The following is a 22457-nucleotide window of genomic DNA, read 5'->3' as shown; positions in this document are numbered from 1 at the left end:
ATATGTCAACAGTTGTCCTGGCTAAACACTTTATTACAAAGTCATCAATTTGATATTTGTGTTTTTAACAACTTTAATCTCTGATCATGCAATATTTGGCTACATTGCTATGAAAAATTTTCATATGTGTAGAGCATTTAAATATAAAAGTTTTAAAATTGTAAATTTTGAATGAAGTTGTTTTTGTCGAATACATCAATTCATATGTGTAGAGCATTGAATGAAGTTGTTTTTGTCGAATACATAAAAGAAGTCAAACTTATTCCCGAAGGAAACGGTACCTTCTGTGCCTCTCGTGCCTGAGTGCATGTAGAAGCAGGGTGTAGTCTTGCAGCCACTTGCAAGAGGTAGTGTGCCCCCCTAAGTGAGGGTGTGTGGTGGTCCTCTCTCCCTGAGAGGAGTATTTCCTTATTTCAACATAGTGTTTAGAATCAAGTAGAAGAATAGAATGGCAGAGGAGCTTGAAAGTTTGTGGAGTAAACTGTCATTTACCGAGGAAGAGGATGAGGGAATTGAAATCGATTCCAAATGTACCAAGGCAGAAAGGGAGATTGGGAAGAACTGTGTGTTAATGAAGATTTTAGCTCACAAAAGTATAAGCATTGAGGCACTTAGAAAAAACATGAGGATGCTCTGGAAGCCCAACAAGAGTGTCCAAATTTTTGAGGTTGATGAGGAACTATTCTTGGTGGAATTCGGGGATGGTAGGGACCAGGAAAAAGTTATGGATATGTGCCCATGGAGTTATGAAAAGCAATTGGTTCTACTCCAAGAGGTCGATGGAAAACTTACCCCAAAGGAGGTTGAAATCAGGTGGGCACCCTTTTGGGTCCAAATTTTCAATCTTCCCCTGAATTTCAGAACAAAGGAAATAGGACTAGCGATTGGTACCAAGCTGGGTGAGGTGTTGGAGATAAATGTCCAGGAGTCTGGGTTCAGTGGGGAACGTGTTTGAGGGTGAAGGTGCGTTTAGATGTGACCAAGAGACTAGTTAGAGGAAAAAAGATCACGATGGAAGGCAGGGAAAGTAGGTGGGTCAATTTCAAGTTTGAGGGGCTGCCCAACTTTTGCTACCGATGTGGCCTGTTGAACCACGCTCTAAAAGAATGCCCTGAAAACAACGCTGAAAAGAAAAACACAGAGGGGGAGGTGCTGTTGTACGGCGCATGCATGAAAGGCGACATCATAAGGAGATATGCACAAGAACAAAACAAAACAGGCATGGGAAGAAAAGCGAACACAAATTTGAGCCGGTGGGGCGCCGGAGCTAAACCGAAAAAGAGAAGCGTGACCATCAATGCAAACGACATCTCAGTGGGGGTGGGTGAGGCCCATGGCTCGAGACAGCCCACCTCGGAGAAGAATCCGCTGACACAGCTGAAAGCTCAGGCTGGGGATGGTGTGATGGCGTCAATGGCATTACACGAAAATGGTATGGGCGATGGGATAGCTGAAAAGAAAGAAGAGAAGATGATGGTTTCGGGAGTGGATGCATTGGTCCAAGCCAAATCTCAGAAAAATGGGACAGAAAGCATGACATGGGACAAAAACATTGACCAAAAAGAAAAAGCAGTGATGAAGGAAAATATGGCGCCAACTTTAGAGGTAAAAAACGGGCCTTTTGGTCATATGGGCCTGGTGACCAAATCAGGCCCTTTGGCAATGGTTTATGATGGAACAAAAGGGTGGACTGAGGAAAAACTGGGCCAAAACAGTAGGCATTGGAAACGTTTGGCCCAAGAGATTAAAAAGGAACCAAAAGGGGTGGAAAATGGGCCTAAAAGTCTAAAGCGTGTGGGCCAAACCCCATTAAGTGACTTAGACCCAAATGTGCTGGATACAAAACGCAGGAATGATGGGAGAAATGAAGGAAAACAAATTAGCCGTAGCTCTAGTGATGATACGGTGATGGTTGGTGAAGAGGCGGTTGCTGCGAGGCAGCACCGCCGAGCCTCATGACGATCCTGGCTTGGAATTGCCAAGGCATTGGGTCGGCCTTGGCAGCTCGGAATCTTGCCGATGAGGTGAGATCAAAGGACCTACTGTTGATCTTCTTAACAGAAACGAAGACAGGGGAGAGCAGAATGAAGGGAATTATAAATAAGTTGGAGTATACACAGGGCATTACAGCTCCTAGTGATGGAAAAAGCGGAGGTTTAGCAATGATGTGGAAGGAAGGCTCAAATATCAAACTTAAAAGCTGTTCAAACTCCCACATAGACGTGGAAGTCCATTCGAGCTCGACACCGATTCCATGGAGAGCTACGAGTTTTTATGGGCAACTCGATTCAGGTAAACATTTTATTTCGTGGCAATTGTTGGAATTTCTTAAAAACCAGTATACTATGCCATGGATAGTGTTTGGTGATTTTAATGAAATTACAAAGTCAGATGAGAAAATAGGGTGGTTGGATAGAGATGCTAAATAGATGGCAGAGTTTAGGGACTGCTTGAATCGATGTGAGCTATGTGATTTAGGTTTCATTGGACAAAAGTTCACGTGGTGCAATGGTCGGGATGGTGAGCAGCGTCTTAAGATTAGGCTTGACAGAATGGTCGCGAATGAGGATTGGTTGAGTTTATTCCCTGAGGCGAGAGTGAGGCATGTAGCGATATCCATTTTGGATCATTGCTTGTTAATGCTCTCTCTCATGCGCAAACAAACCAAAAAACAGGGGAGAAAATGTTTCTTTTTTGAAGTAATGTGGACAAGAGATGAAAGATGCAGAGAAATAATAAAGGGGGCTTGGGAGGTGGATCGGGTGGACTCAGAGGGTGATATAAGGGGTAGAATTAAAAGATGCCAAGAACAACTTCAAAAATGGAATTGGAGGGAGTTTGGGAATGTTAATAAGATGTTGAATAAAAAAAAAGGAGAAACTTCAACAGTTGGAGTTATGGGACAGCTTACATGGGAATGCAGAGGAGATCAAGAGGGTGAGAAAGGAAATTAATGAGATCCAGGTTAGAGAAGAAATGATGTGGAATCAAAGGTCTAGAAATCTTTGGTTAAAATGGGGTGATAGAAACACAAAGTTTTTCCACGCTACAGCGAGCCAAAGACGGAGGAAAAATTGAATTGCGGGGCTGGAAGATTTTAATGGGGTTTGGCAGGAAGATAAAGAAGAAATTGAGCGAACCATCTTGGGTTACTTTGAAACCATCTACAAGTCCGACCAGCCAACCTGTTTTGAGGCTAGTTTGAGCTCAATAACCACTAGGGTCTCTACAGACATGAATGAAGAACTGCTTGCGGATTTCAAGGCTAAGGAAGTTTGGTATGCCTTAAAGCAAATGCACCCAACAAAAGCTCTCGGGCCGGACGGTATGTCACCAATCTTCTTTAAACACTATTAGAATATTGTTGGGCCAGAAGTGGTCAATTGTGTTCTTTCTTCTCTTAATTCGGGTAGGATGCCGTGTAGTTTGAATGAAACATATATTTGCCTTATCCCAAGGGTGAAATCCCCCCAAAAAATTATGGAATTCAGGCCAATAAGTTTGTGCAATGTGGTGTATAAACTAATCTCAAAGGTTCTTGCTAATAGTTTGAAAAGAGTGTTGGATGTAGTGATTGATGAGTCGTAGAGCGCTTTTGTCCTGGGTAGACTTATTATGGATAATGTGCTTGTAGCCTTCGAAACCATGCATTGCATCAATCAAAGAAAAAAAGGGAAGGAAGCACTTATGGCCGTAAAGCTCGATATGAGCAAGGTGTATGATAGAGTCGAATGGGTGTACTTGGAAGCTATGATGAGAAAAATGGGTTTTCATGAAAGATGGATTTCCCTAATAATGATGTGTGTAACTACGGTGTCCTACTCTGTGTTGATTAATGGCGAACCAAAAGGGAAGATTACTCCATCAAGGGGGTTACGCCAAGGTGATACTATTTCTCCCTACTTGTTCTTATTATGTGCCGAAGGTCTATCGGGGATGATCAAAAAGGAGGAAAGAGGGGGGAATTTAAAAGGAATTGTCGTATGTAGAAGAGCTCCAAGCATTACTCATATGTTGTTTGCAGACGATAGCATAGTGTTTTGTAGAGCCACAAGGGAGGAATGTGATAGGGTGTTAAAAGTGCTTGAGGATTATGAAGGGGATTCGGGACAAAAACTCAGTAAGGAAAAAACCTCTCTCTATTTCAGTAAGAACACTAGCAAGGAGATAAAGGAATATGTGAAGGAGAAGTTTGGGGCTAGAGTTGTTCAGCATCATGAGAACTACTTGGGGCTACCACCGCTTGTGGGGAGGGGAAAAAGAAAGGCTTTCAATCAAATCAATGACCAAGTAGGGAGGAAAATAGCTTGTTGGAAGGGTAAGCTTCTTTCTCATGCCGGAAAGGAAATCCTCATTAAGGCCGTTGCTCAAGCAACGCCAACGTATACGATGAGTTGTTTCAAACTCCCAGATACGTTGTGCAAAGAGCTGAACTCCCTAATGGGAAAATTTTGGTGGGGCCAAAAAGATAAGGAAAGGAAAATGGCTTGGATCTCATGGGAGAGGTTGTGCACTCCAAAGGCGGAGGGTGGTATGGGATTTAAGGACTTAAAAGCTTTCAATTTGGCGCTACTTGCTAAACAACGATGAGAATGCAACAAAATCCTGATTCCCTTGTCCATAGAGTGCTCAAGGCAAAATATTTCCCGAATAGTGTGGCTAGTGAGGCGGAGTTAGGAAGTAGACCTTCCTATGCATGGGGAAGCATATGGACAACGAAGAAAGTGGTTGATAGGGGGTCTAGATGGTGCATTGGAAATGGGGAAAGGGTTTGGATTTGGAAGGATAGGTGGATTCCGTCCCCAGAATTATTCACAGTAACAAGCCTGGTAGGTGCCCACACGGGAATGGAGATGGTGTCGAGCTTGGTGGATGTAGAAAGGAGGGGTTGGGATGTGGGGAAAGTAAAAAACATGTTCCTTCCTCATGAGGCTGAACTGATCCTGAGTATCCCTATCAATGCCAGACTACCAGAAGACTCTCTTATATGGGCTTGGACCTCAAATGGAAGATTCACAGTCAAAAGTGCATACAAAGTGGCCCAAAATGTGCTGAAAATAGAAGGACGCAAAAGGGAGGAAGGGGGCAGCTCGAATAGTACGGGTATAAGGGATATTTGGAAGATTGTTTGGTGTTTGAATTGCCCAAACAAAATCAAACATATGTTTTGGAGAGCATGTAAAAATATATTACCCACAAAATTGCGCTTGAAAGCTCGTGGAATTGGTAAGGATGGGGGATGCGACATGTGTGGATTAGGAGAATCATCGGGATATGCCTTATGGAGCTGCAGAATGGCCGAAGCTGTGTGGTGCGGAACTAGGTTAAAACTCCCTTATTTTTGTGACCCCCCAAGTGATTTCATTGATATTGTATGGGAAATCAAAAACAAGTGTGAAGGGGTTAACTGGGATTTATTTGCAACTACTGTATAGGGGCTATGGAACAATAGAAACCAAGTGAGACATGGGGGACAATGCAAAAGCTATGACGTGATTGTGAAGGAAGCTGCAGAATACTTAAAAGAATACCAAGCAGCAAACATGTGTGCAGAAAACATTACTACACCTGAAGCGGTAATGTGGACGCCACCAAAACAGGGCTGGTACAAAGTTAACACAAACGAGGCAACTTTTGATGATATCAAGTGCTGTGGCGTCGGGGTGGTTATCAAAAATGAGAGAGGCGAATTAATGGGAGCTCTAAGCAGGAAGTTTGGGCTGCCTTTAGGTGGCTTGGAGGCGGAGGCAAAGGCAATTGAAGAAGGTGTCGCGCTTGCATGGGACCACGGATTGAAAGACATAATTATTGAAAGTGATGCTCTGTTGGTGACAAACGCCTTGGAAAAACAGAGTGTGATGTCGAGTTCAATAAGGAAAGTGGTCGAAGGAATTTTGGAGGGATTGAGGAAGTTTAATTCCTGGGATGTCAACCATACCCGTAGGAGCGGTAATATCGCAGCTCATATCATGGCTAAGCAAGCCAAATTTCTGAATGTGTGTAATGTCTAGGTAAAGGATACTCCACCCAGCCTAGTATTTCAAGTTCAAATGAATGTAGCCCATTGTATTTTTGTTTCAAGTTAATGAAAGTTTGATCGGGCTGTTTATCAAAAAAAAAAAAAAAAAAAAAAAAAAAATCAAACAAATTTGTTTAAGAGCTTGCTTAAATTTATGGTATGCAATAATAGAGCCTAGTCTAAGGATGGCTCGACACATTTTGGGGTCTAAGAACTCAATTTATAGTGGGCATTCTCTTATTTTTAAATATTAATTGAATAATCTTTATATTTTGATTTTTTTTTTAATTTACAAATCTATTTTACCTACTTTTTTGAGGTGCAAGATTGCTTAGGGTGTGTTTGGATACCACTTATTTTGCTGAAAACTGAAAACACTATAGCAAAATAATTTTAAATGTGTGAATAGTGTCATGAGACCTTTTTTAATGAAAATTTTGTTTAAAAAAAGAGGTTTGTGGGTCCCATGAATAGTGCACGGGACCCACTGGAAAAGCTGAAACATGCTTGTCAACAAAAAAAAGAAAACACAAACGCAGATAAGCTGTATCCATTTGGATATTTAGTATGTTTTTGTGTTCAATTTCCACTAAGATTTCCATTTCAATTGGTAATATCACTAATCCACTTAATTTTTCTTATGACATAGTCAATCTAAAATAGGATTTTTATCAATTTTAATTTTGGATTACTTCTTTTTGAAAACACACGTAAAATTTCTTGTTGGTTAATATTTTATAAGCGACTACATGCTTTAGAAAACGAATCTAGACTTTTTATATAATTTAATACATTAATTAGAATATTTTCATCTATTTATAAATTGCATTTTAAAGCTTTTAATTCTAAAAATAAAGCTAAACAATTAATATTAAAATAAATATCATGTTTGAGATGGTCAGGGTGTCTTTTAGCAATGTTAAATTTCAAGTATTGCACAATAAATTTCAGTAATTAATTTGTTTGGAAAATATTAATTCCGATTAATTTTTTTTTTTTTTTTTTTTTTTTTATGGAGAGAAAGAAAGGGTAAAAATTTTGGGAGATTAAGAATTTTTACACAAATAAAATACTACAAACATAGTAAAACATATTAATAGAATGCATAACATTTGAAAAAAGTATAATATTAAAAAAAAATTTATTCATTAAATTTTTAGGCTTTAATTAAAATTTATACATTGTAAGACAATGGAAAAGGCATTTTATTGGCCGATAAAAGAGGTTTTTATTTATTTAAGACCTTACTTGCAATACTAAAATACAAATAGAATATTAACAGACAAATAGATGTAAATATATTCTATTTTAGGAGGTCATCTTCCCTTTGGGGCATCGGCGGCCTAACGGTTGAGCCGCCATGAGCAGCGACAGAAAGCAATTCAACTTTATTATTTTGGAATAATTATTACAACGTAGCTGATGGATCTTCATTATTTTGTTCATTCCATAGTGAACACTGTACAGACTACTACAGTGTATTATGATGCAAAGACAAGTGTCATTATTCCTAAGTGATATGTCCAACTTTCTATAATTGGACAAAATTGGGAGATTTAGTCAGGTCGATAATCTCAGGACGGACAGTGGAAATTCTTCTCTTCTTTTCGTATAAACTAGTTCTGCAGTCAGGAGATGGAGTTGACACATCTATTATCTCAACTGGATGAGGCACCACCATACAGCTGCTGCTTGGTAATTGATTGTTTATCACAGTTGTGAATACATTCCTTGCCGGCTGATGCAATTCAACACTACAATCATTAATCATATCTCTATCTTCAGCAATTTCTTTTACAATGAAAGAGCTAGTGACAATCGAAGATGATGTGCTCATCAGTGATTTGACAAAACTAGATGGCTGTGAACAATCTTCGCCTAGTTCCTTAATCCTGTTATAAAGGCTGTCAGTTGTCGTGTCAACACTATCCTCAAAATCTGCTGATATTCGAGCCATAGAATCTGCTACTGTATCTTCTACAAACTCACTGGAACTTCTACCTTCATCACATTCTTCCTTATTGGCCCAGTCATCTTCATTTTCACTTAGACTCTCATCTATTTCAGTGTAACATGGAAGCTCCTCCATTGAGCATACTTGGACCTTCATATGCTCAGGCAAGCTTGGGCAACTAGCGGAATGGGTTGTGTACTTTGTTGAAAAAAAGTTTACAGTGATGTTCAAGCTGATGTATTACAAAAATCAATATTAATTAGCAAACCATTTAGTTACAGTAAATTAACGCCTTGTGTATTAATTTGAGTGACATAAGATGATACCTTTGCCAGGCTGGGAGGGTGAGCATTGTATATGCAAGTTTGACCTTATTTGCAATTCCAGAGAGAGATTTAAAGTTTGCTGCTGCCTTCCTTACAGCCAGTGATTCATGTGGGTGCTGCCAGGCCCATTCAAACTACATGTTTAGAACATTTTAACTCATTAGCAGCAGAATTCCTTATGGCTTTGTAATAGAGATAAAACTCGTAAACAGCACATATCATATTAAGATTAAACTTTGAGCTAATTGAAAATTCAAAACTATCAATAGATACCTTTTGGAATGGTGCACACTCATTAAAAAAGCAAAAGAAAAAAGAAAAATGCTTAGGGCTATATCCCAAATTGCCCACTTGTATCAGTTATCATAAACCTACTACACAAACAACCACCAATTGAACAAGTAGCTTGAGCAAGATGTAACAGTATGTGGAAGAACTTAATCAATGAGCTATACAATATGAACTTCACCAATAAAACATTAGAATCATTCAAACATTCTAGAGATGGCCAGAGTCCATGAATAGGCTTAGGGCTAATTTATTGCAGAGGATGAGGAAAACAAGAGAAGCGCTATATTATAAAGAAATTATGCAGTTCAGAATAACCAATAGCATTTTTTGTAATCAAAGTGGGATTCTAAGTTAATCCATTCACCCAAAAGAGATGTCAATCAACAATGATTACAAGGAAATAGCACAACAATCGCAAGATTGTTCAACACGGCCTGACTGTATCTGGGTTATTGTAATGATTGGTAACAGAAAAGATTCATAAAATATATGCCATGGTGAAAGTCACACAAAATGCTTTTTATACGACTTCACAGTGGATTGTCAAAAATTGCTTGATGGCCAATCTAGTTCACATCCATAAAAGGAATGAAGTGTGATAACAGATTTCCAAAGGGATCTCTGCAGTATTGAGTAACAACCACAAATAGTCAGATACCAACACCATTGAATACCCCAAATTGTCATTCCCACAAATAATATAAATAAAAGTGTAGCACCAATGAGGCTGCTTTGGCTTAGTATAGGCACAGTACAGAAATTGCAAATTTCAACAGATCAATACTCTACTATATACAGAAACAGCATGCAAAAGAGCAAGGTTACAATAACAAGGCATTATGTGTTTCTAAACTTGAAGGGGCATTGGATTCGCGGAATACTAACAAAATTCCTAAACTCTTCAGAAACTTAATGTGATTGGCAAAGTTTTTTCCCCTCAAACTTCTCACGTGTGTCAGTTTGAATGGTGATAATTACCACCACCAACAACAACATCAATAGGGACAAGGTTCAGCTTGCAGAAAGTTATGTCCAAAATTACCGATACCAAAGGCAATTACTAGTCAGTCTTGTAACTAACAAAATGAAGCAGCTAAAAAAAAAAAAACCAAGAACCTCACCAGAATCTTGAAACATATTAAAAGCATCATGGTACTAAATATGGGTGCTTTATAAGACAATTTAACAATATCTAATAGTTTACATAAAATTATAAAAAATAAAAATAAAAAAATAAAAAAATAAAAAAAAAATCTAATAGTGCAAAGAATAGAAACCTGGAGAGCAGATACATTTGTTGGGAAGCCATAGACGCACAAGACCATTTCCCAGGGTCTCTTCTTCTTGGTTCTGAATGCCCCACTCACTATTTCACCATTGTGTTGCCTGATTCGACGCCGCGGATTCACTGTAAATCTGTGATTGTTGAAAATCAAATAAACAATAAGTCACGCTAAAAATCTAATAACCCCCCACCACAGCTGAATCAACAAGCAGCAGAGAAGATTGCAATTTCAAAAAAAAAAAAAAAAAAAAAAAAAAAAAGGTAATCTAAAGAATCAAAATATTGAAGAAAGATTGAAACTTTAGCCCAATTGAGTGAAATGAAAAAGAGGGCAAACCCTTACCCGATGTAGGTGTGGCCTTTGTGGCGTGGGCTGAGGGAGAGCAATAGATAGCAAGCGAAAAATCCTTTCCCTTCTTTACCTATGTTTGCCACTCCGCCTTCTTCTTTGATTAGGGTTTCCGTGGTCTCCGATCGTCCCCTTCTTTTCCTCATCTCTCTCTCTCTCTCTCAAAAACGCTCACAGTGACAAAAAAGATGCACTGAAATTCGACCGTTAGATATATTCCTTTTTCTATTAATTAATACAGATAACCACGCAAGTTTGAAATTGACGTCAAAAGACTTTTTTTTTTTTTTTTTTTTTAAAACTAAGACTTTTTTTTTATTTAAAAAAAACAAAATGTTAAATTACAATTTAACCCATGTGTTTTGAAATTTGAACCAATTATTACAAATCAGTCCATAAAGTTTTGATGTTACATTTATCCCCCTAAAAGTTTGCAATAAAACATAAGCATTATCTCTCACATATGTGATATGTATACAACAAGGGCCCATCCAAAAAAAAAAAAATACAACAAGGTTGTTGTTGTCGTCTAAACGATTGTCGTTTTCTACACTTGTGGACTCTGGCAAAGAGAGGGGGGCCATGGCTCCCCTGGGTTTTGAAAAAACCCTCCTCTTGCAATTTCTATGGAAAAATAAAAATTATATATTGATTGTTGCATATTAGCCCCATGAGAAAGTTGTCTGGCTTCATTATTGCTTGTAGATAAGCATTACAATCAATATGACTGTTGTCAATGTCCTAACTATGTGTCTCAACCGTTCAAGCATTCCATACCACAAGTTGTGCAACCTTTGAACCATTATTCACAACCCACATGTCTAATCCTTATTTGGTCGGTAATGGGATTAGTTAGAAGGTTAATTTTCTATTAGAACCAATGGCTATTTATTAGAGATTATTAGAAGATATGTTTGACCCTATGCAACTATATTTTTGAAAAAAAATTATTAAGATAATCAAATTTGGGGTACATCATCTATCAAAACGAAAGTAAAATAAGAGATAAATCCTCTAACCAAATATCATTTATACAATAGACTTAACATGAGCAACCACTTCAAAAACCAAGACTTCTTCAGTAGTACATGTTCTTTTAACAGGTAAGGGCATTCTCATAAAACATGTCAAAAAAATATAGTATTTAGCATCTCAAAACATTAATTTATTTATTTTAACACTCCACTTTATAATACACTCAACATCAAAGGATTTATTTTTTTTACCACTTCATTAAAATATTATTTATTTTAATCAAGTGAGAGAGAGAAAGTAGTGGAGAGAGGCACAAGCACACACTACTAGCGAGAGTGAGAGAGAGAAAAAGAAAAATAATAATAAAAAACTCTAGCAACTTATTACAGTAAGGTATCAAAGATGACACTCTATTGTAGCAAAGATGCCAAAAATTTTAAGAATAGCATGCTTGATGTGGATGATATTTTAAGGGGATGAGAGCTAAAATTAGGATTTAACATTTTTTACATCTTTGATGTGAATGCTCTAAGGTTTAAGGAAAGAATGTTAGGCTGAGAATGATCCAATTGTGAGGTCCATATATGCTCGCCTTTTATACCAACAGGTCTTTCTTGAGCCAATAACAGAGAGATTAGACACTTGTTGCATTGGGCCTTTGACCTTTAACAATAACTTATAATCAAATTTGAAATCAGCGTCCTAGACTTACTTCAAAATAATTTTTTTTTGAAAAAAAAAGAAAAAAGAAAAAAGAAGAAAGAAGAAAAAATCGACTTGAAAAAACGTAAAACCATTCTAGTCCATACAGTTTTGATGTTACATGTATACCCTATAAGTTTGGAATAAAATAAAACCACTAAAATTCCATTAAAAATAATTGTTATCTCAATTATGTGATGAAATCTATATAACAGGGGTTGTCATCGTCGTCTAAACAATTGTCGTTTTCCACTCTCATACAAGCATTACTCATGAACTTGTTCATTAATCATTAGAACATTATTTTTCTTGGACTTGATTCATTCAATACTTGAGTCTAGACTTTAAATTCTAATTTGTTTGTTAAATAATTATTTAGTAAAGCCGAGTTTACAAATAGCTCGGTTTACTTACAATCCTAAACCAAACAGTTTGCTAGTCTAGAGCCAAGAACCTTAATTGGTTGGCACTTCTTAATGTTTCCAACATCAGAGTTCATATCCACACTCTTAACTATTGAATTATAAAAATAAAAAAAATAAATAAAAAAAATGGCGGTCTAGAAATAAACTAATTTTAATTTGAAGTTGCAAACAGGCAACAACTTAGTTTGCGCAAAGCTACTCTCCTTTGAGACATGAAGTCGTGAAACTAGAATTCGAAACTCCAAGCTTCTGCAAGTGCTTGATTTATAGATGAAGATAAACGTAATATATAATCCTTTCAAAACTCCAAGTTTGTGCAAGTGCTTGATTTATAAATGAACATAAACGTAATATTCCGGCAATAGCATTCTTGTCCTCTAAACCATGAAGGCGTAAAAGATTTATATGTCCAAACTACAAATGTGTGCTAGATACTATTTAAGGATTAACATAAACATAATACAATCATTTTTAATCTTCTACAAACCCTATGAATTCAGAATATTCATATGCTTAGGTAAGGAGAAAATTTCACTTTTATAAGTTCTTTTCCATTGAGTTTTCACCTTTATACTTCCTAAATAAATTTGTTAGTTCCTTCCCTCCATTGGCTAAAGAGAAAAAGAACGCTTAAAATTTTTTTTCATCATCCTCCAACGAGCCAAGATCAGCTCAACACATTTTGGAGTTCAAGGTAAGATCCTTTTTTATAACTTTTTTTTATTATAGTGAAAAAAATATCCAACAGTCCTCATTGAACATTTCTTTACAAAACCATCAATTTGATATTTGTGCGTTTTTAACAACTTTAGACTCAATTGAATTGGTTTCTTTGTACTAATACCATAATAATCATGCCAAAATCATGAAATACTAACCATGTTATCAAGGCCGCCCTTCAACCAGGCCAATTAATTAGGCCATTGCCTAAGGCCCCCAAGTGAAAGGGGGCCCAAAATTCTATAATAAAAAAAAAGGGTAGTAGAAAAAAAAAAATCTTAGTTTCAGTTGAAACTCCAAAAAATCTTATACATCTTTGTGACCAAAGAACAAAAAACTTGGAACATCCTTGTAAACATTGGTACCCCAAAAAATTCTTTGGTCTAAACAAAATCAATTATCCCAAAAAAAAAAAAAAATCATTCTTAACCTCTAGATAAATCAAAAATCAACTGGATAAAATGTAAATCTGATCTAAAAAATTACCCACAAAACAATCTCAAATCAAAAATCTCAAATCCCTAAAATTTACTCATACATTCTCTCTCTCTCTCTCTCTCTCTCTCTCTCTCTCTCTCTCTCTCTCTCTCTCTCTCTCTCTCTCTCTCTCTCTCTCTCTCTCTCTCTCTCTAGATGATGATAGATTGCAAAAATACTGTCTTAAACTTGAATCTTTTCTCAAACATGATATTTATTATGATATTGGTGATTTAGATTTATTTTAGAGTAAAAATTTTTATAAGAAATTTTACAAATAAAAGAATACACTCCAATTGACATACTAAATTATATAAAAAAATGTTAGATTCATTTCCAAATACATGCATTGCTTATAGAATTTTGCTAACAATACCTGTTATAGTTGCTTCTACGGAAAGAAGTTTTTCAAAATTAAAATTAATAAAATCATATCTAAGATCGACAATGTTTCAAGAAAGATTTAGTAAATTAGCTATATTATCGATTGAAAATGAGATATTAGAAGAACTTGAATACAAAAATTTAATTAGTCAATTTGCATCTCAAAACGCAAGAAAAATATATTTTAAATGAAATATATTATAATATAAAAATATTAAATAAATATTAATTTAATTAATACATAAATATAAAAAAGACCCCATTTCAATTTTCACCTAAGGCCCCAAAATGTCTAGGACTGGCCCTGCATGTTATTAGCATGTTAAATGTCTTTCTTGCAAAATATGGTCACGTTACTATACTATGGAGATTTTTCATATACACAAAGTATTTCAATTTGTAAATTCTAAATGGAGTTGTTTATGTCAAATACCTCAATTTAGTTTCATTCACAGTCTACAATAATAGGGTTTAGTCTAAGGCTGGCTCAACACATTTTGGGGCCCAAGGGGATAATTTATTGAGGGGACTTCTCTTATTTTTAAATATTAATTGATTTTTTTTTTCATTTAAAATTTTATTTTACTTACTTAGATCCAAAATTATGTCTTTGTGTTCAAGTTCCACTAAGATTTCCTTTTCAATTGGTAATATCGTTAATCCACTTAATCTTTCTTGTGAATAGTTGATCTTAAATAATATTTTATCAATTTTAATTTTCGAAAACTTCATTCTGGAGATGCAAATGTAAAATGTATTGTTAGTTAATATTTGTAAGCAACTACATGCATTAGAAAAAGAATCTAGCATTTTTATATAATTTAATACATTAATTAGACTTCTTCTTTTTTTAATACAAGATAGAATTTCTACTCTAGTCTAATCTAAGTCTATATGTGTGTGAAAGCTTTTAAATTTAAAAATAAAATAAACAATAAATATCATGTTTGAGATGGTCAGTCTCTCTTGGCAATATTGAACTTTAGGTATTAAATAATAGATTTCAATAATGAATTTGTTTGGAAAACTATTAATTATAATTTCCATTTTTGTATAGAGAGAAAGGAAGAGTAAAATTTCTGGGAGATTAAAAGTTATTACACTCTAAAACTATCACAATCATGGTAAAGTGTATCAATAAAATGCACAATATAAAAAAAAATATATAATATTTTTAAAATAATTTTTATTCAATAAATTTTTAGGCCTTAGTGTCCATTTGGCATGATTAATTTTGCCAACTTATTTTACTATTCAACTTATTTTTGCTACTATTCATGGACCCTACTGCACTTTTTGATACTATTCATGGGTCACACTGTACTATTTCAGCTAACTTTTACCTTTATCTACAGTACTTTCATCAAAAAGTTTTTAATTTCAGCAAAATAAATAGATTCCAAACAGACCCATAATTCAAAATTTTACATTATAAGACACATAGACAATACATTATATTGGCCAATAGAAAAGTTTTTTTTACTAGGTAGAGGCCTTACTTCTTTATTATTAGGCAAAAACGCAATTTACACTCGTTAACTTTGCCCAAAAATCATTTTAGTTCATTAAATTTGAAATTGGTCATTTTAGTCCCGCAACTTTACCCCAAAATCATTTTATTCCTATAAATTAGTTTTGAGTGATTTCTAGGCAAAGTTACCGAAACAGGTGAGTCTGTAAAGGACTAAAATGATTTTTGGGTAAAGTTATTAAACTAAAACGACCACCTTCAAACTTAAGGATGAAAATGATTTTTGGGCAAAATTATTGGTCTAAAATGACAAATTTCAAACTTAAAAGACCAAGATAATTTTTAGCCAAAGTTAGCAAATATAAATTGTATTTTTGCATTATTATTTATTATTATATTTTCTTATTCCTTACAATATCATAAGACAAATAGATATTATAATATATTCTATTTTAGGGTATATTCTTCCATTTGGGCTTCTTATTAGGTAATTCAATGCAGTGCCGGCTCAATCGGTGAGCCAAATAGGCAACAGCCTAAGGCCCTCAATGAAAAAAGGCCCCTAAATTTTTACCAATAGAGATATTTCTGTATCAATAAAAGTATTAATTAAGCCCTAAATATTCACCAATAAATAAAAAGTAGTTTTTTTTTTTTATCAAAGAAAAACCAGTTAAATAAAAATATTTTTATTGGATGGGTCAATCATTTAATCTCTCACACATAAATGTTAAAAAAACTCATTAATCTTACACTAGTAAATAAATTTATACTCACATTCTATTTAGAAATATCAAATATATATAACTTTATTACAATTTTCAATCATAATTTTTTAGTATTTGGTTACTTCATTTAATAAATGGTGTTTATTTTAGTTGTATAGTCATTGAATAATGCAATGGGTTTGTTTTAATTTGTAATTTTTTTCTTAAAAAAATAGATTTTAAATGAATAAAAAAAAACCAAAAATTACATAAATATTCTATTAATATTCAAAGTATAAGAATAGATTTCACTTAAAGTTGTCACCTTAAACCCTATAATTCCTTAATCCGGCCTGATTCAATGGCCTATTGGCTGAGCCGCTACTACCAAGCACTCAACTTTAGTCCACAAGGCTCACATGGCTTCCAAGTGGGATTTATGAACATTAAAGATCACGAGTGACTAGTAACTACCGTGAAAGAGCATATTAGATACAATTTTTTTTTTTTAAGTTTGGAAAGAACCCAACGGTATGATGAAGATAAAAGTGTAACATAAAGAATATTGCCCATTTTGAAAGATACAGCAATAGGAAAATTGGGTACTGCCGACAATATCATTGTTCATTCTCAATCTCAATGGGACGAATATTATGCTAGGTTGATTTCAAGACATGGCAAAATGGGTCAAAATTTGTTGGCCCAAGCCGACCCAACCTAAAAAAATACCTAACTCGAACCTGAATTTTTTAACCCGAAGCAAAAACGGGTTGATCCATGACCCAACCCAATTTTTTTGCAAGTCAACCCAACCCAACCTAGATAACTTGTGACTTGACCCGTTAAAAAAAAATCGCTAAAAATATATTCAGATTACATCAGTTTCTCAAAAAAAAAAAAAAAAAAGATTACGTCCTGATACTAGGTGCATAAAGCACAAAGCACCGGAACCAAGAGTCAATAGATTATAGATGTTCACACTTCACATGAGACAACATACAAGACAAGACAATCATTAAGAGCTTCCCATTCAATTTGAGCTTCACAACCACTAAGAGCTTCACAGACATGAGACAAGACAAGACAACTATTAAAAAAAAAAAATTCTCATTCAATTTGATACGATCACACTTCACAACTCACACACTAGACTCAGAGTGCGTTTGGATTCGGCTGAAAGTTCCCTGCGTTCGCGTTTTGTCTGTTTTTTTTTTTTTTTTTTTTTTTTTTTCACGCGTTTTGGAGCGTTTTGGGTGTTGCGGCTACTGTTCATGCACTGTTCAATGAACAGTAGCCGCAAACTTTGACTTTTCAAATTTTTTTGGACCAATCACAGCACATCGTGTACTGTTCACGGACCCACAAATTTCACTTTTCAGCAACTTTTTCATTAAAAATGGGTCCCACGATACTATTCACACATTTAAAAATTATTTCGCTACAGTGTTTTTCAGTTTTCAGTTTTCAGCTGTATCCAAACGGACCCTCACTAGTAGTCTAGTACTCACTATTTACTAACACACTAAATGGCTAGACTTAGCTTGTAGCAGCTGACTAGCTATAGTCCAAAGGCACAAACGTGACAAACCACAAAGCTTCCTCTTGCGCCTCTACCCTTCTTTTCACACTTTCACACAAAGCTTGAAGTATTTCAGTAATCAGTTCCACACTTTATTGACTTTTGCATCATTAGTAAAGCTAATTAAGATGGTTTACTGACTTACTTGTTTTATTTGTTTTAAAATCTATCTCTTTTTGAAGTTGTAAACTTGTAATTATATGTATTTTGACAATGAACTATTAACATTGAAGAATTTTTCCATCATGAATTTATGACTATAAATAATTTGTCATGCTCAAAACTGTCAGAATTGGAAGAATATTAACAAGTGACATTAAGTGCAATTTATTTCCTTAATTAATTTTATTCGTTATTTCTAAACAAGTTGTCATTGATTTGTTTTTGTAATTGAAAAAAAAAAAAAAAAAAAAGCTTGTTTGAATTTTGGGTCAACCCAATTGACCCGACCCACCCGTTTTGCCAGGTCTAATTTCAAGTTCAACGACCCCACTGCCCAAACTTTTATTTTGTCCATCTTGATGACCAAATGAAACATTGGATGATTTATACAATCCTGAATCCCGCTACCCCAAACAGATTTTGCCACGCTATAATTAGATGTAAGAGGTAAGGTTCTGTGAAGATGAGTTACACAAGAATCTTGCCTTCACACTACCCATTTAAACAAAGTATCATTTAAGGCATCAATAATCATAAAATCGAATCTGACAATCTACCATGAAAGCTTCTTCTGAGTTTCTCATCAAAAAAGCTTTTAAGAATAAACGTCTCCTCATTACTTTTCTTGAATTTTATCTTGGAAACTCCATTGAGCCTTCTAAATGTACTCCCATTATTCAACCGTTTACGTGAAAAATAAAGGTGCTTAAAGGCAACCCATTTCTATGCATTGTAGCCCCCCACCATAAACATGACTTCAAGAACCTTAGGTTCTGCTAAGCTACAGTGTGGATATGCAGAAAGATGCATCACTAAAGCTGTCAAGGGCATACAAACCCTTCTCTATTTTGTGACTAAGGAAAATAAATGTGAAATTCAGGAAGTGGAAAACACACATCTAAATTAGCTTAGTGCCACAATCTTATTACAAACTAGCATTAAAGTTGTAACAACTGATGAGATCAGAAATTCAGACTATCAAATGCACTAACTTGAAGATAGTTATAGAAGATTTTCTAATTGAGGGGTCAAACATATTCAACCAGATAGTAGATTTTGAGTTTTTCCTATTAGAAGAAATACATGTGCACACGTTTGCACACTGCAGAAGAGAGTGATTACTAGGGCACAGAAACCAGTACAAGGCTTAGAAGTTACACAACCAATCTAGTAGAACAGACATCAGAATAAAGTACCAACACATACTCTCAATCTTCAAAATATCAATTTTAAGCCATGATCATAAAATGACAGATATAGAGGCTACCAAAAACAATGTTAGCCCTTTAAGCCTACATTGTTAGTGGAATTCTAAGTATTGGGTGAAACAATAGGAGCTGATTCTATATTTACCAAATAAAATCAATGTCTCCATACAAATAAGCTACACATATCAAGTAGCCTTAGTGTAAACGCGTTTGACACAATGCCAGCAACCAAAATGAAACTTTACACACAATAACCACTAAGCTACAAATCTAATTTGGCATATTAGACACAATTTCAATATAACAACATGAAGTACAAAAATATATGTAAATCAAGAAGCACTCACAAGTTATAACTATTATATAAACCTCCTACTAGATAAACCATCAAAGTAAACCATTCCTCACTTTTCCTCTTCTAACAGACACAAGATATACATTTGCACCACTTACACATAATAACCAAACACATAGTTCCTTCCCCAGAATAACCAATTACATAGGCTTCAATATGAAATCCAAATTCGACCCATTAAACTTTCTACTCCTACCTAATGCACATTCCTTTTTAGCACTAAGAAGGTCAAAGATAATTAGAAAATGCGATGACAAAACTGCAGGAAGCTGAAAAAACTTGGGTTTTCTACTTTACTTAAATTACCCAGTGCACAAAGCTCCCACTTTTACAAGGTCTAGGACTAGATGAACTTACGCCAAGGCCTGACCTCTTAACTCCAATAAGAAGTAAAAAAACCCATAAATGTAGGCTTTTACCAGCACCACATCAGCCGTGAATGAAATTTAGGCTCCAAATCAGAGGATATTAAAAGCAACATAGGGCAATAATATTGAGAAAAACTGTAAAGAGAAGCACAAATCTATACAAGGGCGTAGTTTCTTCCAAGTTATCCAAGCATAGGTAAATTGAAATTACAATTGCAACAACAACAACACGGGATTGTTTATCAAGTAATTCTAAGATTACACATTTATGAACGAGGCATTTACCAAGAAACAATACACAGTAGAAACAATACAGAGACTGATCGGAGATCAATCGGAGGAGGAGCGCTTAGAGACCAAATGCCTCCAGAGGTAGCGACCACTGGCCATGTCCACACAGGTCCAAAACCCTGACTCTATCGCCGAACGCACCTGCACAAACAAACCCACCAAAAATTTCAATTCCAATTACACAAAGAGGAAAATTGAAAGAGTTATATTAATTTATAAAAGCCCTAGAAAAAAGCAGAGACATTAGTGGATTGAGAGTCAGTTGAGTTGGGATCCTTAACGACGTCGTCGTCGTGGTCGAGGTCGAGGTCGGAGTTGAGTTGAGGTTGGGACTTGAGGTTTCTGAGGACGAAGAAGCCGGCCAGAGTGGCGGAGAGGAATATCAGAATCAGCCTCAGCGGACACATTTCGAGAGAGACACAGAAATGTCAACAAATTGAAAATGCGTGTGTGTTACACGATTGTGCTCAGAGGTCTTTCTTTTGGATTTTTTTTGAAATGAAAGAAATGGGGAAAGAGGAAAAGTGAGGAGGGAGGGTGGGTGCAGTTGAAGCTTAGTCAAATTCGGTTGCTCATTTTGTCTATGTGCCACAACCCACGACTTCTCTCTATTTCCATGTCTGCGATTTATTACTCTTTTTCTTTTGTCCTTTTCCTCTCTTTTTTTTTTTCTTTTTTTTTCTTGTATTTGATAAGAGTGATTCTTATCTCTTTCCTTTCACATTTGAGATTTACTCATGGGTCTATTATGAATTTTAGAGGAGAGAGGATCATTTATTTGTGGTTGGAGCACTTTAAGAATTTTCTATTTGATAAATGCATGTATTCATTAAATTGGGAAGAAAACTACTTTTTTTTTTTTTTTTTTTTTTTTTTGAGGAAGGGGAAGAAAACTACTTATTATTTGCCTTTTAAGTGATTAGTATTATTGTTTTTATAAATAAGTATTTGCTCAAAAAATTTATCGAGTAAATTTTTAACTATGATTACCATTATTATTATATATATATATATATATAGATTCGATAGAATTTAGATCTATAACATTTGCTTAATGACGTTACCTTTTAGACTAAAATATCATTTTGGTTTTTACATTTTAAAGTTACTGTTATTTTAGGTTATGTTATTTTTAACTTGTAGTCAATTTTTGATAGTGAGTTGACACTAAAAACTAAATTAACTGCAAATTTAAAAACTCTACTAAAATGAAGGGATCAAATTGATAATGACATCAAAATGTATAAGCTAAAATGATATTTTCTCCTACTTTTTACTATATAAATTTGTTAATTAATTTTTTTTAGAGGTAGGATTTGAATATAAATTTTTTGTTTGTTACTAAAAAGCTTTGCCAAATTCAACGGATTCAAAACCGCCACATTTGTCATATTGATATTAAAGAAGGCGAAAGTATTTAAGAATATATAATCTGAATTGTATGGAGAAGAAATTATTTATTTATTTTGATGAAGATGGAGTAGAATGATAATTCCACCACAGCTTTGCAAATGCAAAAGTCAACCTTGACGATGAGTTGGATCCCGTTCCTAACGCACTTCATATTTTTCAGCTGTATTATTATTCTTGGACGAGTTGCATTACGAGAATATGCTGCCACTTCTGTGTTACACACTTACAGGGACTGGACATCTATCCATTGGACTTTGAGGCTATTAAAAATTAAATCTTAAAACCTAATCCTATCAACCATATATTTAATAATCAAACACGTTACCAAATACAAGCAATATCCTCTGGAACTTCAATTTTTGTAATCCTCCATTATTCGTTTCCAATAGTGTCCACGCTAGAGGAAGTTCATAAAAATAATTTAAAATGACTAATATGGCAATTTGTTACTAGTAGATTAAAAAAAAAGTTACATTAGTGGTTGATTTATATGAGAACTAATAAAAATTTGCCAAATCAACTTATTTAAAAAAATTTGTGAAATTTTATGTCTATAACATTACTCTCCACGATATCATTAGCACACCAGCTTAATCCATTCTACCATTAGCCATCCTAAAATCCTTTATAATGGAGGTAATATTTTATGTAATTGTTGTATACAATCTCTCTCAAAAGGGAGATAGATCTCACAGATGTGAAACCCACTAGGGATATTGGATGTTACTATTACACAAAATAATAAATCCTAGCAATGCATGCCCCAAATCAAAGTAAAAAAAAAAGGTCAAATGCTACTTATCAATTATCACCTAGTCCTTTTCATTGCATCATATTGTCCTATTCATAATACACAAACATTCCGGCCTAATTAATGCGTTTAATCCACCAATTCATTTCCAAAGCTCAATTTCCAATAAAAACGTAGAGACTGTCTGGATATCGCTAATTACAAAAAACTAAAAATTTATTGCTAAAAATACTGTAACAAAATAA

The 22457-nt window shown here is 34.7% G+C and overlaps 2 protein-coding genes across 2 annotated transcripts; both read right to left on the bottom strand.

Annotated features, from left to right (window-relative positions):
- Positions 1-7392: 7392 nt before the first annotated feature.
- LOC126727287 (uncharacterized) lies at positions 7393-10432 on the bottom strand. Its single transcript, XM_050432875.1, has 4 exons — positions 10219-10432; positions 9868-10006; positions 8300-8433; positions 7393-8205 (listed from the first exon to the last, which is right to left on the bottom strand). The coding sequence occupies exons 1-4, from the start codon at positions 10368-10370 to the stop codon at positions 7551-7553; spliced, it is 1080 nt and encodes a 359-aa protein (XP_050288832.1). The 5' UTR covers positions 10371-10432; the 3' UTR covers positions 7393-7550.
- Positions 10433-19857: 9425 nt separating this feature from the next.
- LOC126727279 (uncharacterized) lies at positions 19858-20655 on the bottom strand. Its single transcript, XM_050432866.1, has 2 exons — positions 20291-20655; positions 19858-20189 (listed from the first exon to the last, which is right to left on the bottom strand). Exons 1-2 carry the CDS (start codon positions 20453-20455, stop codon positions 20088-20090), a joined length of 267 nt encoding a protein of 88 aa, XP_050288823.1. The 5' UTR covers positions 20456-20655; the 3' UTR covers positions 19858-20087.
- Between the last annotated feature and the right edge of the window lie 1802 nt (positions 20656-22457).

This window comes from Quercus robur, chromosome 1 (assembly GCF_932294415.1).
Source record: "Quercus robur chromosome 1, dhQueRobu3.1, whole genome shotgun sequence".
NCBI lineage: Eukaryota > Viridiplantae > Streptophyta > Magnoliopsida > Fagales > Fagaceae > Quercus > Quercus robur.
This window is presented reverse-complemented; position numbering and strand designations above follow the sequence as displayed.

What these genes read in the sequence shown, in the direction of transcription:
- LOC126727279 (XM_050432866.1), bottom strand. Translation starts at nt 20,455, where the DNA reads ATGTGTCCGCTGAGGCTGATTCTGATATTCCTCTCCGCCACTCTGGCC. An exon ending in CTGACTCTCAATCCACTAAT is followed by an intron (nt 20,190 to 20,290) that starts GTCTCTGCTTTT and finishes TTGTTTGTGCAG; the next exon opens with GTGCGTTCGGCGATAGAGTC.
- LOC126727287 (XM_050432875.1), bottom strand. Translation starts at nt 10,370, where the DNA reads ATGAGGAAAAGAAGGGGACGATCGGAGACCACGGAAACCCTAATCAAA. An exon ending in CAAATGTATCTGCTCTCCAG is followed by an intron (nt 8,434 to 9,867) that starts GTTTCTATTCTT and finishes CTAAACATGTAG; the next exon opens with TTTGAATGGGCCTGGCAGCA. An exon ending in ACCCTCCCAGCCTGGCAAAG is followed by an intron (nt 8,206 to 8,299) that starts GTATCATCTTAT and finishes GTAATACATCAG; the next exon opens with CTTGAACATCACTGTAAACT.